This window comes from Haemaphysalis longicornis, unplaced genomic scaffold (genome assembly GCF_048455015.1).
Source record: "Haemaphysalis longicornis isolate Haplotype H1 unplaced genomic scaffold, Haemaphysalis longicornis Haplotype H1 scaffold_7, whole genome shotgun sequence".
Taxonomy (NCBI): domain Eukaryota; kingdom Metazoa; phylum Arthropoda; class Arachnida; order Ixodida; family Ixodidae; genus Haemaphysalis; species Haemaphysalis longicornis.
In genome coordinates, this window is record NW_027526422.1 from 116,295,975 (window position 1) to 116,311,276 (window position 15,302).

General features: G+C 44.7%; 1 protein-coding gene across 3 annotated transcripts in view; it reads right to left on the reverse strand.

Moving 5' to 3' along the window:
* LOC144146855 (monocarboxylate transporter 13-like) overlaps nt 1–15,302 on the reverse strand; it is a 70,594-nt gene that overhangs the window by 23,623 nt on the left and 31,669 nt on the right. For 2 of the 3 annotated variants that reach the window (XM_077678811.1, XM_077678810.1), the window contains exons 2-3: nt 9,581–9,874; nt 5,566–5,841 (exon numbers count right to left, since the gene is read on the reverse strand). In XM_077678811.1, coding sequence (XP_077534937.1) covers nt 5,566–5,841; nt 9,581–9,707 — 403 coding nt within the window. In that variant the 5' untranslated portion in view covers nt 9,708–9,874. The remainder of the gene's footprint in view (nt 1–5,565; nt 5,842–9,580; nt 9,875–15,302) is intronic. The other variant, XM_077678812.1, reaches the window with a different exon arrangement.

The window sequence follows — 15,302 nt, forward strand, 5'->3', positions numbered from 1 at the left end:
CTGTTTCGTTTGGTCAGGTGACTTATACAAGCAGGAAAAAGATTCGCGCTGCCATACAGAGCAAACGAAACGCGTGTTTGTTTTTCATAACGTGTCTTTTGCCTGATGGATGATCTCTCTTGGTCTTCCTGTTCCAACTAAGCCTTTGTAATAATGTCATCTACTGACCCAGTGCCATCGGAAAGGCACTTAGCGTCAGTGATGAATGCCGTGATAGGGCAAGAATAAGAGCCTTGAGTGAACTTTATAGGCCTCGATAGCCTGTGATTATTTTGTTTTGCCTCTTAGGTTGCAGCACTTCGGCGGCCACTTCTGTGGTTTGACATCGACGTGGGCTTCGTAACTCAGCTTACGAAGACATGCTGGGCGGTGGTGACGTGCTCCGAGATGACGCCATAGCATGCGCGTGCCGTCCTGCTCTCGACGACGATGTGCGTTGACAACCTGAGACTTAGTATTCGTTACCTTCGTGGCGCAGAGGCTTACTATCCCTGCCGTCGAGAAAACGCACGAGTGCTGCTTAAGCCCACTGCCGTACTCAGGGGTCAGTTCTGAACAACGAGTGAGGGAACCGGTGGATGTGCTTCCCGTCTCCCTCTTTCGGTGGTTCATCCGAAGTACGGGACATTTACGTGGTTCAAACACGATGACAACAACACGCTCGACGGTGGTGACTCGCAGCGATATAACGGCAGAGCAGCCCGGGCCGCCGTGCGTTCGCTGTTCACGCGATCACTGCCTGAGGCACAGCAGCTCTGCGCCGTGACCGAGAAGACTGCAGTTTGCACTGCTCACAAAGTTAGCACTAGGGGTATACAGCCGCTTTTTTTTCACTTCTCACTCAGTGACCTGCTTTGAAGAGTCGTGCTTTCCACTTTCGCAGACCCCGAAAAATAGTCAACACAGCAACTGGTTTATGTTAATAAAAATCTACACAAGAGTATAAGGATCAAACTACTTTCGCAGCAGATTTATTTATTCGTTCATTCATTCACCTTTTTATATGCACCTAAAGGCGAACCCATATTTCGATACGAGGTGTTTAGGGCAAAATACTACACCAATGCTGCGAAAGCGTAATTTAATGTGGAAAGCTTGAGTTCAGGAATTGCCCATATAAACGTGTTCAAATTCTTACGCCAAGCTTGGAGATTGCTGAAACCTAAGCCAAACCTAGTACTTCTTGACACGTGCTAAAAGTTCCCATTTGGAGAAGACATAGTTGTTCTGAAATCACTCACAGCACTCTCTTCAGTGTGGGGACAACAAATCGTATCGTTCCAGACACTAGTGGCTGATCATTTCTCGTTTGGGTTTCGCATTTTGGCTGACACTTCGGTACTAAAAATGTTTACTCGATTCAAACTTACGATGGTCATAAATCATCTGCATCCAAGACAGGTACGCGAAAAGCAGAACGTTTCGATTAGGCATTTGTAGCATCGTAGCGGGTGACGCAGAGTTCAAAATAGAAAGACGGCTAGTATATTTTCTTTTATTTTTTATCTATAGGGAACAAGGAAACTAAGCCGCACCCATTTAAACTCAGCTTCAGTTCTATTTGTTCTCATATAAAGCACCTGCATAAGTGAACACATGGAACGAGAAACGTCATGACAGCCTCTACGAGACGTGAAGCGAAGCACCTGTTGGGACAGGAAGGTGATTGCGTCAGCGAGGATATGGAACAGGGGACTCGCCTGTCTGCGTTACTCCATGCGCTGTGCATGAAATCCACGTGCGATGTCATGACGCAGGTCTTTTATTATTACCTAAACGTCGTTGCCAAGGTGCAGTTATAACCAACCTAGGCCTTGCGGGCCTATTTTCAACCGTATTCAACTAATATCACATGGTTCATTTGCTTTGTGACAAACATTTTACATACATAAAGCTGCATAGGCTAAGGAGTTGTGCAGTTTCCAGATACTAACATGTTGGCACACTCGGAACAAAAAAAAATTTGCATGTTTTGTGCAAACTACACGCGATGTAGTGGAATTTAAGAGAGCCGCAGTCCCTGTATGAACATAACACTGAAACCAAGGCTCTTTCTTTTCAGTATATCTAGAGTCCCTCACGAGCGGGACGGTCAGGTCAGCGATACAGGATTTCGGGTTTAAAATAATGTCTGTATACCACCAAAAGAATTAAAACCTACTAACGCTTAACACTGGAACATTGCCCTCTGGCGGTAGCGCTCCTGCACTGGTAGAGAAGCTATCACGCAAAAAGTAGAATATCATTGGAATAACCGAAATTGGGAAGCGGGGGTGCTTTAAGGTACTGAACCGTGTGAATATTCTGTGTTACCAAAGGCATCCAGAACAGGAACAGTTTTAGATGGTATTCTTTATTCACAAAAGGCTGAAAACGATTTAAAGGAATTGCCCAACATTGCTAAGGGTTACTTATTCACAAACTGGCTGAAAACGATTTAAAGGAATTACCCAACATTGATGAGGGTTACGCGGTGGTTGTGATTATGCTAAAATAAAGATATAAGGCAATAACAAACCACGGAATGTGACCAAACTCGCTACATAAAGGTATGCATTGCGAAAGGGATGCTTTATTTCGTGCAAGCCCGAGTAGACACGGTAGCATTCAGACACCAGAAAGTTGTAGAGACAGGCAAAATATGTAATGCAACACGTGTGCACATTTTCGGTGTGATCCTACGCCATTGGCCCGGCAGCAATCTCCCCCTTCGATTGCGGGCTGCCGAGAGGCCGACATTTCGTTTTTTCAGCCTTGCCCTCTGCTCACGCGGCCAGAAGCAGCATACCATTTAGTCATTGCGGCTTATCTTTTTGCTCATGTGGCGACCACGAAGTGAGCGTTGATGGTGTTGTGACTGATATGAACGGTAAAGTGCGTGAAAGGACACAATTTTGATGGCGCGTGAAAGAGAAAAGCGCGAATCGCGCTGACCGTGCGTTCTCAACAAGGGATGGTCGGTGGCTTATCTCTTTGGTCATGTGGCGACCACGAAGTTAGCGTTGATAGTGTTTTGACTGATATGAACGGTAAAGTGCTTAAAGGACACGATTTTGATGGCGCGTCAAAGAGACAAGCGCGAATCGCGCTGACCGCGCGTTCTCAACAAGGGATGGTCGATGGCTTATCTCTTTGCTCATGTGGCGACCACGAAGTGAGCGTTGATGGTGTTGTGACTGATATGAACGGTAAAGTGCGTTAAAGGACACGATTTTGATGGCGCGTGAAAGAGACAAGCGCGAATCGCGCTGACGCGCGTTCTCAACAAGGATTGGCCGAACCGTTTCGGCCATTCCTTGCGATTCCGGTTCGGATTCAGATCTGACACAAATATCGGTTCGGTTCAGGATTTCAGTTCGGTTCGGTTCCGGTTCAACAGCCTGGTAGGAAGGAGTGGAAAGTGGTTGAAAACACGCAGAAGACGCCCCTTTTAAATTGGAAGCAATAGAGAAAATTCGGGAATAAAACTATCTAGGGCAACATTACAGTGTTTCTGCATACCACGAGCGAAATAAATTTGGCGTAAACTTAATCTGATCAGCATGGTAAGGAATTGTGCCAGTTGGTTTTTGCAATATGGGTCCAATGCTCGTTAGGTCCCATAGCACAAAAAGTAGGAAATAACACAGGAACTATGGGGACAGCAGGAGCGCAACTATTAGCTGAAGTATGGAAACGAGAGTACTATTTGCATTTAAAACAAAAACACGTAAGAAGAGATAGAACGAACAATCAAATGGAGAAAGCTGTGGCAGACTTTTTTCTGATAACCGGAAGACTGGCTTTCACACACGAAAGACAAGTAGACAACCAATGCGGACTTCTACTAATGACTTATGGGGGATAATCTGGTAATGACAGTGAGAATGACAAAAAAATGCTTATAGGTTGGCCCAACAAGCCATGAAAAAAAGAATTGTAGGTGTAACGTTAGGAAGTGTTACCAGCGTCTTAAGCTATGTAGCAAAGTCGGGTGGACGATGCCCTGTGTGAAACCAAGAAAAAGAAGTTGAGTTGCGCTGAAAATATAGCTCAGAGGACAAGCAGGGTAACCTATGGGCTAGTGAGAAGGGACGAGAGGTACGGCATAACCAGTAAGTGAATGTAGACAAATTACCGTATTTACTCAATTCTAAGCACCCTTCCCCCGTCCCCCCCCCCCCCGCTTTTATAAACACCCTTCCAAACTTTCGGGGAAAAAAGTGGAAAAAACGTTTCCTGTGAATCTAAGCACACCCTTTTGCAAGAAACCATCGCAAGGTGGATTTTAGACGCGTGGAAGCGGGCCCGAGTTGATGTGTGACGTTGTGGCTAAGTCATTTATGAAGTTTACAATTACAAACCACTTCAATAGAACGGAAGGCGACCTGCTGGGGGATTCTGAGAGCGGCGGCCGAAGCGGTACAACGGAATAGAACTGCAGTGAGGGTGACTGAGGATCAGGTGTAGGCGGTGTATTCATTGTCTGTACCTGTCTTTCTTTTGAATGTTTGCAAAATAAAACGTTATTTATTTTGCCCGTCTTGTCGTGATACGACACGAAAAAAAAAAAACAGCGGGGAGGGCGTTAATTTAAGTGTTTCGAATATAAGCATCCCCTCACTTTGAGCGCAGAGATCGTTGAAAGCACGGAATGCTCAGAATCGAGTAAACATGGTTTATGTTCAGAGAGCGCAGGATAGGGGCAGTTGGATTCCGTTGCTTGATTTCCTGCAGTAGAGGCAAGATATACGCTTAAAATGGCTGCTGCTGATGCTGCTGTTGCTGCTACTGTTGATAATGATGATGATGAATTGGCTGTTCACATTGAGTTAAGCGCAAGAAACATTTGTGCACCGCGCGCATAAACAAAGTAAGCCTAATTTTTCGTCGCAACTCAAGATTTATTGCGAACGGTTACGTTCTCACTGTCATAAAACCGTTCACGTTTACCATGCACTGCCCAGAAGCGTGAGCGCGGCTTGCTTTGCACAGTGCGCCTGAATTACCAATCGCTGCGAATAAATGAGCCAAGTAGTGAATTCAATAGATCTGGAATACGATCGCGCTGTAGAAGTATGGTCTAAGATGCTACGTTCTGCAAACGGAGGAGAGCGGTTCGCCCTGCTAGTGTTAAACTGGACACCGCATTTTTGAAGAAAGTTAACGTCCACTTCCGTTATTCGTGAGGTTAGTCTGCTTGGGCCCTGGAATTAGTCCTAAGAAGGAAAGTAACAATCAGCCACCCTAGATTTTAGGGTTGTTTAAAACATGATTTTATTTTCTAGAGCTCATTGTTGTGGTACTGCATGCACAGATTGAGTTTAAGCAATATACTAACGAACCTAAATAAACATCCCTATATTTTGGCCGCCTTGGAAGATGTTCTTGCCTAAGCCTTAGTATAAAATATCTAAATGCGGTAATAGCTTACTCAGTTATCTTTCTTTCCGTTCTCTTTGCGACTCACGCTTGACACAATGGATTTTAATTTAGGTGTTTATTTTTTTACTGCAAGTCTTTCATATTCGACATATCTTTTTTGTAGGCAATTATATTGCTTACACTGACAATGTAATTTCTTACCCGAGAAGGCCACAGCTGCCGACGTGAGACTCACAGACCAGGCTGTGTCCTCTCTGGATGTCCTGAACTTTCCAAGGAAATTTACGAATAGAAAACCGATGGTGCGTAGAGTTGCACCCGTCATGAAGGTAGTGGCAACGCAGGCGGCCCCCAGCACCGCCTTGTCAAAGGATTCTTTCTTCTCTCGAGAGGCGTCCAGAGCCTCCGGAGGCTGGAGTATTTTGCCATGTGCAAACGGGCTACGCCAGTTCAAGGACCGTTTTGTATCTGTCTGTTCTGTAACGAAATCGGTAAAGAATAGAAGCTAAAGAATAGAAGAAGAAGGTAGAAAGAATAGGTAAAGATAGACGCAGCTTTAAACAAGCAAAGAAATGCACACGATTAAAAAAGTAAGATGTAGTCCAAATGGCTGTCTAATTTGCTGATGAAAAGGTCGATTTTATTTTAAAATGATTACCAGTGTTTCCAAATATGCAGTAGGTGGATATCAACAAAATTGTAAAAATCCTGGAAAATTGCAATGTAGTGGGATACGAAGCTTTCAGCGTGTTATTGTACGTCAGGGCAACCGCAGACATGAACGGATACACTGCCGATTTTGGTCAACGATATATTACTGCCTACAGGCCAGTACGTCTCAATGACCTAGCGATACATATATTTTGCTTTGCAATGAGGTTGTTCTTTTTTAACTTATACATCGGCTGACAAGCACGCTTTTGCTGAAAACCTACGAGAAAAACAAAACAAAACATGCGCGGCATTTAGGACTACTTTGGCAGGCACGGTAAAACGTCACGCCCTACCGAAAGTGATAGAGAGCAGAAAAAATTCAATATCATAGTAAATTCTTCTCAAGGCAAAGAAATAAATTCGTATTTAAACGTTACAACTGATTAATTTTATTGTATTTATAAAGACCGTATTATCACAACATTTACATTTTATTGTATAGTTTCAAAAACGAATCGATAGGTTTACGTTGCACTTTCACAAACACATTCACGCTGGAACTTCACACTGGAAACACGACCGCTGCATTTCCTCCTGTAGTTGTTGAAAGAAATTCAATGTTCAACACAAAAAACCAGCGAATAGATTAACCAGAACAGCTTATTTTATCCTTTCCTATAGTTTATGGGCAATGAGACTCTTATAATCGAATCGCAGTTACTATATCGTAGAGTGGCGAAAAGGTGCTCCCGAAATGCTGGTGCACTTATCACGAGTTACTGCTTCCGTATTGCAGCAAAACCAGATGGAAGCTATTCTGGCTCCCATCTGTTGCACGTTTGAATTTATTTTGCATTGCTAATACACTGCAGCACTGTGCACCTGGCTTTCCCCAATATCTTTTACATGCCTTCGCACCGGAACCTTTCTGAAACGTAATTGTGTATTTCATAATGATTCAGTAATATTGACATGCGACATGCAAATTGTTGTCAAATAGAAGTTTCTAGATAACACTGCCTGCGGACAAGTGTATTTTCGTTGTTATGACAAATTGTAAGCCAGCCATCTTGCCTTGGTTGCGTAAACAAAAGGAAAACGAGATCTTGTAGAACAAAATGTGTTTCGTACGGCTTTTTGATTATATGACTACTCAGCTACTCTTGAATAAACAGGTAAGGCACAGAGCTTAGAATTTGGGTTTGTTGAAGCAGCACTATCATAATTATTTTGCAGTGTAGGTACCAATTAATTGATACGCTTCCACCTTTGGCGAGCTGCACTAATAAATAAACAGTGTGAAATATAAACCAACTATTTGAAATGTTTCGACGACCGCACAGCTTAGTACTTTTCCTGTTATGAATAGCTTGGTGGTTCCTACGCTGTGCCGAATACCTAGGCATCCTGTATTACGGCAGAAATGTGGAACTTTTATTGGACGAGAAGAGCGCCCTCCCCCCCCCCCCCAAGATCAGCTCAAGAATATTATGCTGATTTTGATTTTAGCTCTAATACAACGTTAAAGCAGATGGTTCTACGCGCCTTCATCAACTTTTTTTGGATTTTCATTTGCGCTAGTTTCTATTCCTGTTTGGCAGGTTATATGATCAAGCAAATGTTAAAAGATGCATTTATTTAATGTGGCTTTCTAGGTTTTAACATTTTCTTGCCCTTTTTCGCTTATGAACTAGCAAATCACGCAGCTCGGTTTTTTTATGGTAAGAATGCTCAACATACGGCTCGCATCACTTCAACGCCCACTCACGCTTCCACCTTTAAAAGCTGTCACTTTGAAGTTCAATGTAATAAGGCACTGATGATTCACGTTAGTTTTAGATAATATCATATGGCAGGGAAAAAATGGTGCATGGACTAGCGGTGAAAGGCTGGAGAACGACCAGAAGAGGAGGGGAGGGCGATCTAGCTTCTCACAACACAGAAAGCGGATGGCAGGAAAGAGGGAGCAGAAGGAGCAAGTCTACGAGATTCCTCGCATGCCGAGCGGCAACCCAAGGTGGTCACCCTCGACATTAACTACCGCCAAGACGTCGTCGCCGCTGACCGATGAAAGCGCGCTAACGTGGCCTCCCTGTGATGCCCTCAGGGCTTCCCGCTCTCAACGACGCAGCCCTGGAGTTCCCAAGCTCAACCGACCAAAAACGTCACGTGGGCAACACAACGGCATCCGGCTCTACGAGGAGGAGCCCTGTGACGACTAACACGCCACAGGTCCGCCGCACCCGAGACAGCGACGACGAAGGCGCGAGCTCCTCACTTGTGGCAGGCCCACTCGCAAGCCTGGGCGACGGCGGGAGCTTCTCACGAGCCGCAGGCTCACCTGTGGTCGATATCTTTTTGCTTAACCCACTGCGCGAAGGCCGTGCGGGAAACCTGGCGCCAGGGAAGTTTTTGCTATGGTATTTTTTTGCTAACGCCAACGGACAAAGCTCAAGCTTAACCAGCCCTGCTGTTAAAAATATTTTGTTTTAACTGAGGCTATAGTAAAATTCGATGCACGAGACGCCAGCCACACATAAAATTCTGCCCTAGTAATCGCACCCCGGTCGCTTAACAGCCGGCCCGCTGCATCATATTCGCCCTCATTTCCCTCTCTTGTGCTCGCAAGAGGATGGAGACAGCTTCTCCGTCAGCGTAAATTTGTTTCAAACTAGGTATAAGCTGTTGAAAACGTACGTCTACAGGCGTTCGCCTTGCAGGCACCGGAAGTTTTCATTGGTTGAAACACTTCGAAGATAATAATGTATCACCACTACGAGTTTTATAAAAAGCGCTATTTGGTGAAAACGAGTTTTTTTACGTTTCATCGTAGGTGCCTCACGCCGGCAACAAAAAGTTCACTGCGAAGCTGCGTGCTGATCATGCGAACGACACAAGACAGCATACTGTAAGTAAAGAGACATACTTCATTTTGATCGTTCATTAATCATAAGACAACACGTACATAATTAAGCTTATGAAAATATAGTTAATATTAAAAATATTGTTGAATAAAACATCAACCTATTGCAGTCAACATTCAAAGTGTCATGCGTAAACAGCATAATGCGACGATGGTTTATAACGCTCCCAATGCCTGCAGACAGAAATATTTACGAAACATATTCCTACCTCATCAAGCTAGCCAGAGTCACATTGGTTTAAAACAAATGCATGAGCGCATAATAATATTACTTTATTCAAAGTGCGGGCAGGGATTGCACAGAAAATATGAATAGTTGCCAAAACATTTCCTTAGCACTGAAGACCTATATTCTAAAATATATAATTCGATAATGCCGCTTTTGTTAGGCAGGTAGACAACTGTGCTTTAATATTTCTGTTGGCTTTAATATGACCGAATAATTGTATACACGGACGCTGTTCTTATCACCAGAGATAAACCTGTAAGCACTATGAGATTACAGCGTAAAAAAGGTGTTTTCACAGTCACAGTGTCCACGGCAGCATAATCGAAACCGAGCTTCCGGTTTCCCAAAAGGTCGTAAATTTGTACCTCTGTACTTTTCTTTGTGTGGAGCTGCCATACAAGGAAACGTACCTGCGTTATTGGACAGACGACAATCTGCCTGGGCTGAAGGATGTGGTCGTGCCGCATTGCGGAGGTTATTTTCACCATCTAAAGCAATGGGTATGTTCGTTGCTGCAACGTCTGGGTTGGGCACCATCACGAAAACGGTGTGCAGACCCACTCAGGCCGCACGACAGCCCTTCGGCGTGTTCCGCACACTTCTGCGCCTCTTCTGGCAGCTTCTCTCACGACTGGCGATTACACGGCCACGCCAGTTGCGACACCCCGGCGCTGACAACGGAACTGCACAGCCGTTATGAACACCTGCGAAGCAAAAATGCGACCTGGGGCCTTCGTCATCGGCGCATATAGAGCAAGGTAGGCAATAAAACTATTAACAGCTGCAAACACCAGTGCTGGGCCTGAAACGGGTCAGCAAAATAGCAAAAACGAATAAGGGCACTTTGAGGCCATTAAGGCACAACAGGGCGATGCAGAGTGACGGACGCACATGTCAGAGCAACTGCTGTCAATAGACTCGAATAAACAAAGTAGGAAAAACAGCAACTTTCACAATTTGACCCTCCAACAGCGGAGTTGGTCGTTTGGAATAACTGGTTCTTCTACTATATTAACTTTACGAGCGCCGCAGGGTTACCAAAACCGGCAAAGAAGAATTGTTGTTCCCCCCCCCCCCCCCCAACTGTTTTCGCTGAGTCATCACGTCGGTAACCATGGCGTGCTCATCAACGCCAAACAAACGCTCTTCAGCTGCACCCTCGACGCGTACAGCAACTGTAGGTGATACTCAGCGTCACAGTGGTTTTTTTACTTCGAAGCAGTACATGTCTAACATGAGAACGAGTTCGTTGGCTGCGCCGAACATGTGGTGTACGGTAATGCCTCTACCACGCGGTCCCAAATACGTGGGGCACACACCGCGACGTTTGAACGCGCGCTTGCGCCATCTATGCTACGTAAAGAGTGGACACACTGGAAAGCTCAGCGCACATTGACAAAACTGCAAATACACTTCTGACTTTGACGAGACTGAAGTAATAGCACAGCGTAAAAACCAGCTCGAAAGAAAAATTAGTAAGGTTTTTCCAATGTCTCGCCTTTGCGGGACGTGCATAAACCTGCCGTCTTTGGGTTTGTCAGCTACATAAATCGCGTATCTTGTCTCTAAATGATCCCCAACGCACGCACTTTGCTTCGTGTGTAGAAGTTTGGTGTGCATTTTTGTGTTTTGTGGCACTAGCTCTGACACAATTGCCGATTTCGGCCTATTGGTCTATTTCTGTACATGAGGGCACAAGCTGTGTTGCAAATTATTGCCTTGTGATTACACGAGAGACAGCTTTCAATGCCCTATAGAGTGTATGTTCTGGCTGATGGGCGACGACTTGGGTTTTTATATGAGCGTTTTTACCTATAAATGTTGCTTAAAAGCACCGCTTGTCCCTGTCGTCCTTCTTGGGCCTTCGCCTACAATGTTTTGCGCTTTACACGTCCAAACTTTTTAATATTATACATGTGGGAGACACTCCTATAAATTTACACCTCTAAAAAATATTAGAGTTAACAATGAGGCAAAACAGTCAGCTGATTAGGAGAACTTAATAGTGGGAGGTCAGTACGTTTATCCTTAGTCCAGAAACAAAACAATTGACTCGGAGCTTCGTTTAACAATTGCTGCATGTAATGTGGTGTTGGTTAAAACGGTAAAAAAATTTGGGGTTGTATTTCACGAACACATGTTCTGGAATGCTCATGTTGACGCCATCTATTCAAAACTCTCTCGTAGTGTTGGTGTGTGTGCCGCTTACGTTTCTTGTTACCCCCAAACATAAAGTTACTACTATATAGTTCCCTTTTGGGCTCAATATTATGGTATTGTTTTCTTGTGTGGGGTACCAGAACCATTACAAGTCGGAATAAGATCCATAGACTTCAAATAAAAGGCCGCTAGGGCAATTGAAAATGCAGCAGATGGCGAGCACACAGGCCCTGTTTTCCAGAAACTGAACATGATTCATGTACACTGATTGTACAATTCGGTATTGCTTGCGCGATACAAACTATATATCAAAAACAACGACATATACTTAATGCAGCTCGCTGGATTAACAAACCGTCCTCGTGCCTACAATACTCGTTGCACGTACACGGGGAGTATCCCCGACACAGGCACGAACTACGGTAGACAAATGCTTAAATATACCCAACGGACCACATTAAATTCCTTTTGAGCTTGAAAACCTCAGATTTATTATATAGTCCTGTCCATTACGATGATGATTAGTGGTATTGCTAGAGACATTGACAAATTTTGTTCGACTTTGCGTCACCCTATCACTGGCTGTTTTATTGGAATGTACTTATGCCTGTTTGGTGTAATAAATTTTATAAGTATAAGCGTGCCAGAAAATGCCTTTTAAATTGCTTTTAATTGTTTTTATCTCAACACAAATAAGATTTTTAGTTCAATGTATATATTATGACTAAGTGTGCCAGAAAATTGTTTTTTCTCCGAACGTACTTATGCCTGTGTCGTTCAGGTATAATTATGGCTAATTGTACCATAAAACTGCTGTTGTATAAAAACGTTCCCTTTTATCTGCTCTGAATTATTCTGCCAAATTGTATCTTTACTGTACATTGCAACTGCTGTTTGAACTGTATAAGGGACACAGGCCTCGTCAAGCCCAAGATGGCTTTTTGCGTGTGCCCTCAGTATATCAGCATATCCAATGTTGAAATAAACATCACTGACTTTGACTTTGACTTAGTCGCCTGCTATGATGGTTACCGTTGATAAGTTGCCGTATGGAACACGACAAGCGGTATCAGTTGAAGGGCGCCCACAGTGAATTTCGAATCTAACCACAGGAAATAGCCATATCTATACAGCAGGAAGTTGCAGCTGCGGCCCACGTGTGTCTCCGGTAGATTTCGCAAAATTTCCTTCTGACAGCCACGCGCTCACGTGGTCGCGATGTAAAGGAGACACCCACACACTAACCAACAGTCACGCGTGCACCATTTACCAAGCTGTTCGCTTTCACTTTTTTAAATTCGCTGTTCATTGTGTACTACGCGTACGGTTGGGAGAGACCGTATGTCAAATAAATGGGTTTCATCGTGGCGGGCATAAAAAAATAAACGATACGGCAAGCACTGTCTTTGAACACACATCGCTTTTTGGTTGTGAGACGGTGGTTTTCTCGTAGTCCCTGCTGTATTAAATACTGAACATCTAGCTGTACGGTTTACTTAGGCAACAGGATGGGTTCGGGTGGATATCCACCCTATAATATTGACCAATGTTGTTTCAGGGTTCCTTGAGAAGGTGTACGAACTGATTGTTTTAGGGCTGATTGCAATTGAGAAGGCACATGTCTCACTCTCTTCTAAAGAATTCATTCGGAGACGTTCATCTTCGCTAATGATTGCTTCGCACAACCAATGAATGCATCTGGAGGTTAAACAGTTCCGAAGAGTAAATAAATTAAATAGCGAATAACTGGCACTCCACTGTCTTTAAAAGGATCTACGTCGGGAATATGCAAAATTTCGAATAACTGGCACTGAAGTGGCCTCCACTGTCGTTGAAATGATCCAATGAAATAAACATCTTTAAAATAAAATGCTTCTATTCTGGTTTACAACAAAACTGTTATCACATCGATGTGATTTTGTAAGATCCGTCTAACGAAAGAACACGTGGCAGGTTCATACACGTGCCGTTTGAGAATTTCCCATTCTGTGAGCAAGGTGACTGCGACATATCCGTGTAGGTACCCGCCATGCTGAGCTTTCATTGCAACACCTGGTACATGCGCCGCTCTGCTTACGTTGAAGCAGACTTCGAGGCACTCCTTTTTAGTTCCACACCACTCTGAAGCACCACCTGAAAGCAACCTCACAAATCAACTTTGTAACTTCCTGCTAAGAAAGCGTAGTACTGCTTCATGAAGAAAAGAATACGCTGATTATTCAGCGTGTACCGGGAACTTTTTTGTTGTTACTAGAAAGTACGCTTTTGACATCACGTCAGAATTTTGCGCGGCTGCCGCTGGTTTAATAACCCAAGCACCGTAAATGTACGAGTGATAGCAATTTTGTTATGCCATCGATGGAGAACGTAAGCCCAGTTCAGGACAAGAGGGGTACCGATAACATTTATTTCAGAAAAACAGCCAAATCTGTCTCATTTTCGCTTTTGTACCATCATGGCGGGGCTAAAAACTTACATAGCGACTGTAAAGTTCGTTTGCATTTCCCTTCGGAACAGTTCAAGGGGTCGAAATGTGCAGTGCGCCGAAACACGCCATACAAGCAGCCCGTCCGTTACGTCTCTACGCTGCGCGAAAAAAGAGCGCTGTGTGCTGAGAGACACCCGTTAAACCATCGGATTATATATAATACACTGGTATGCACCCAGTGTATGCCAGTGAATTGCTTGGGAATGGACAGCGACAAATGATGAGTACTTGCTTAGTTTGGAAAAGTTGTCGCGAGATAGATTTCGTGAGAGGGTCCGGTGCTGGCTAGTGTATTTGAGTCAGAGTTGGGTATGGTGGCGAAATCTTTTGCCTTCTATGCAGTAGTATTTATTTATTTCCGCCATGGTCTCGGGCTGTTTTTTGTTAATAGATTGATCCCGACCATGCGGGGTATTGAAACCGCAGGAATCAAGTAGCGCTTGAAGCAAACATTCGTGGCGAAGCACTACTACCAGACGTGAAAGGTTCCACCTGTCCCAGATGTTAAAACATTCTGCGTTGTGGTTTAACGCTACCATCGTCCTGCACGCTTCGAAAGCAGCCACCCGTTTGCCTTCACCCTCAGCGCTTACACCCATGCAGTGAGTGTGGTAAAGCGAGATTGGAAGGAGCTGATGACAACGACAATAGAGATGGCCGACCTGGACTCGGCGGAAGAGATGGCGGTGGTTCTACCGGCGATGACCGGCGGGGAGCGCGTCGTTGGGCTTACTGACTCTCAGGCGGCCTGCAAGAACTACCAGAAAAGCGGCATTTCGATGGCGGCGTTGAATATCCTACGCAAAATCGCACACGCACCAGAAGTCTATATATGCTCGACGCCAGGACAAGAGTTCTTGGCAGGGAACGTGGTTGCGGACGACGCGGCCCGGAAAAAGGCTGTTCGCACATCTTTGCTAGGCGACGGAACAATGATAGGAATCGCCAGAAAGTATAAAGACATTACGGATTATTAGAGACTGGGCACTAGAAAGTGCCTACCACCACACCCTAAACTCAGTACAGAGGATGTGGTCCTGTACAGGCATACAAACAGAAACGAACAATCTCCAGCATGAAGCCATGTACTGCACCTGATGTACTCAGCACGCTACGACTTGAAATGCAAGTACTGTTCCATTCCGAACACCCTATGCCTAACAGCGTGGGAGTGTGCGGGCAGCGATGTACCTCTCACCGCCTTAGCAAGAAAGGAGCAGTGGGGCCCCAGCTCACGAGCCCCTACCCTGAGGACCAACTCTGGCTTGCAGAAAGGGTGATGTGAACGACCAGGGCTTATGGCATGCTGAACTAGGGTTTTCACCCTCCCAGTTCCAGGACGGAAGACAAAAGTACATGCATCTATACGTAGAAAACCGCAGGCCGCATTAGTGGTAACGCCGGCGCGCCCTACAGTACCGCAATGGACGACTATACTGAAATAGTGAAACTACACCACGACGTGCGGGGGTTTGGATTTTCAT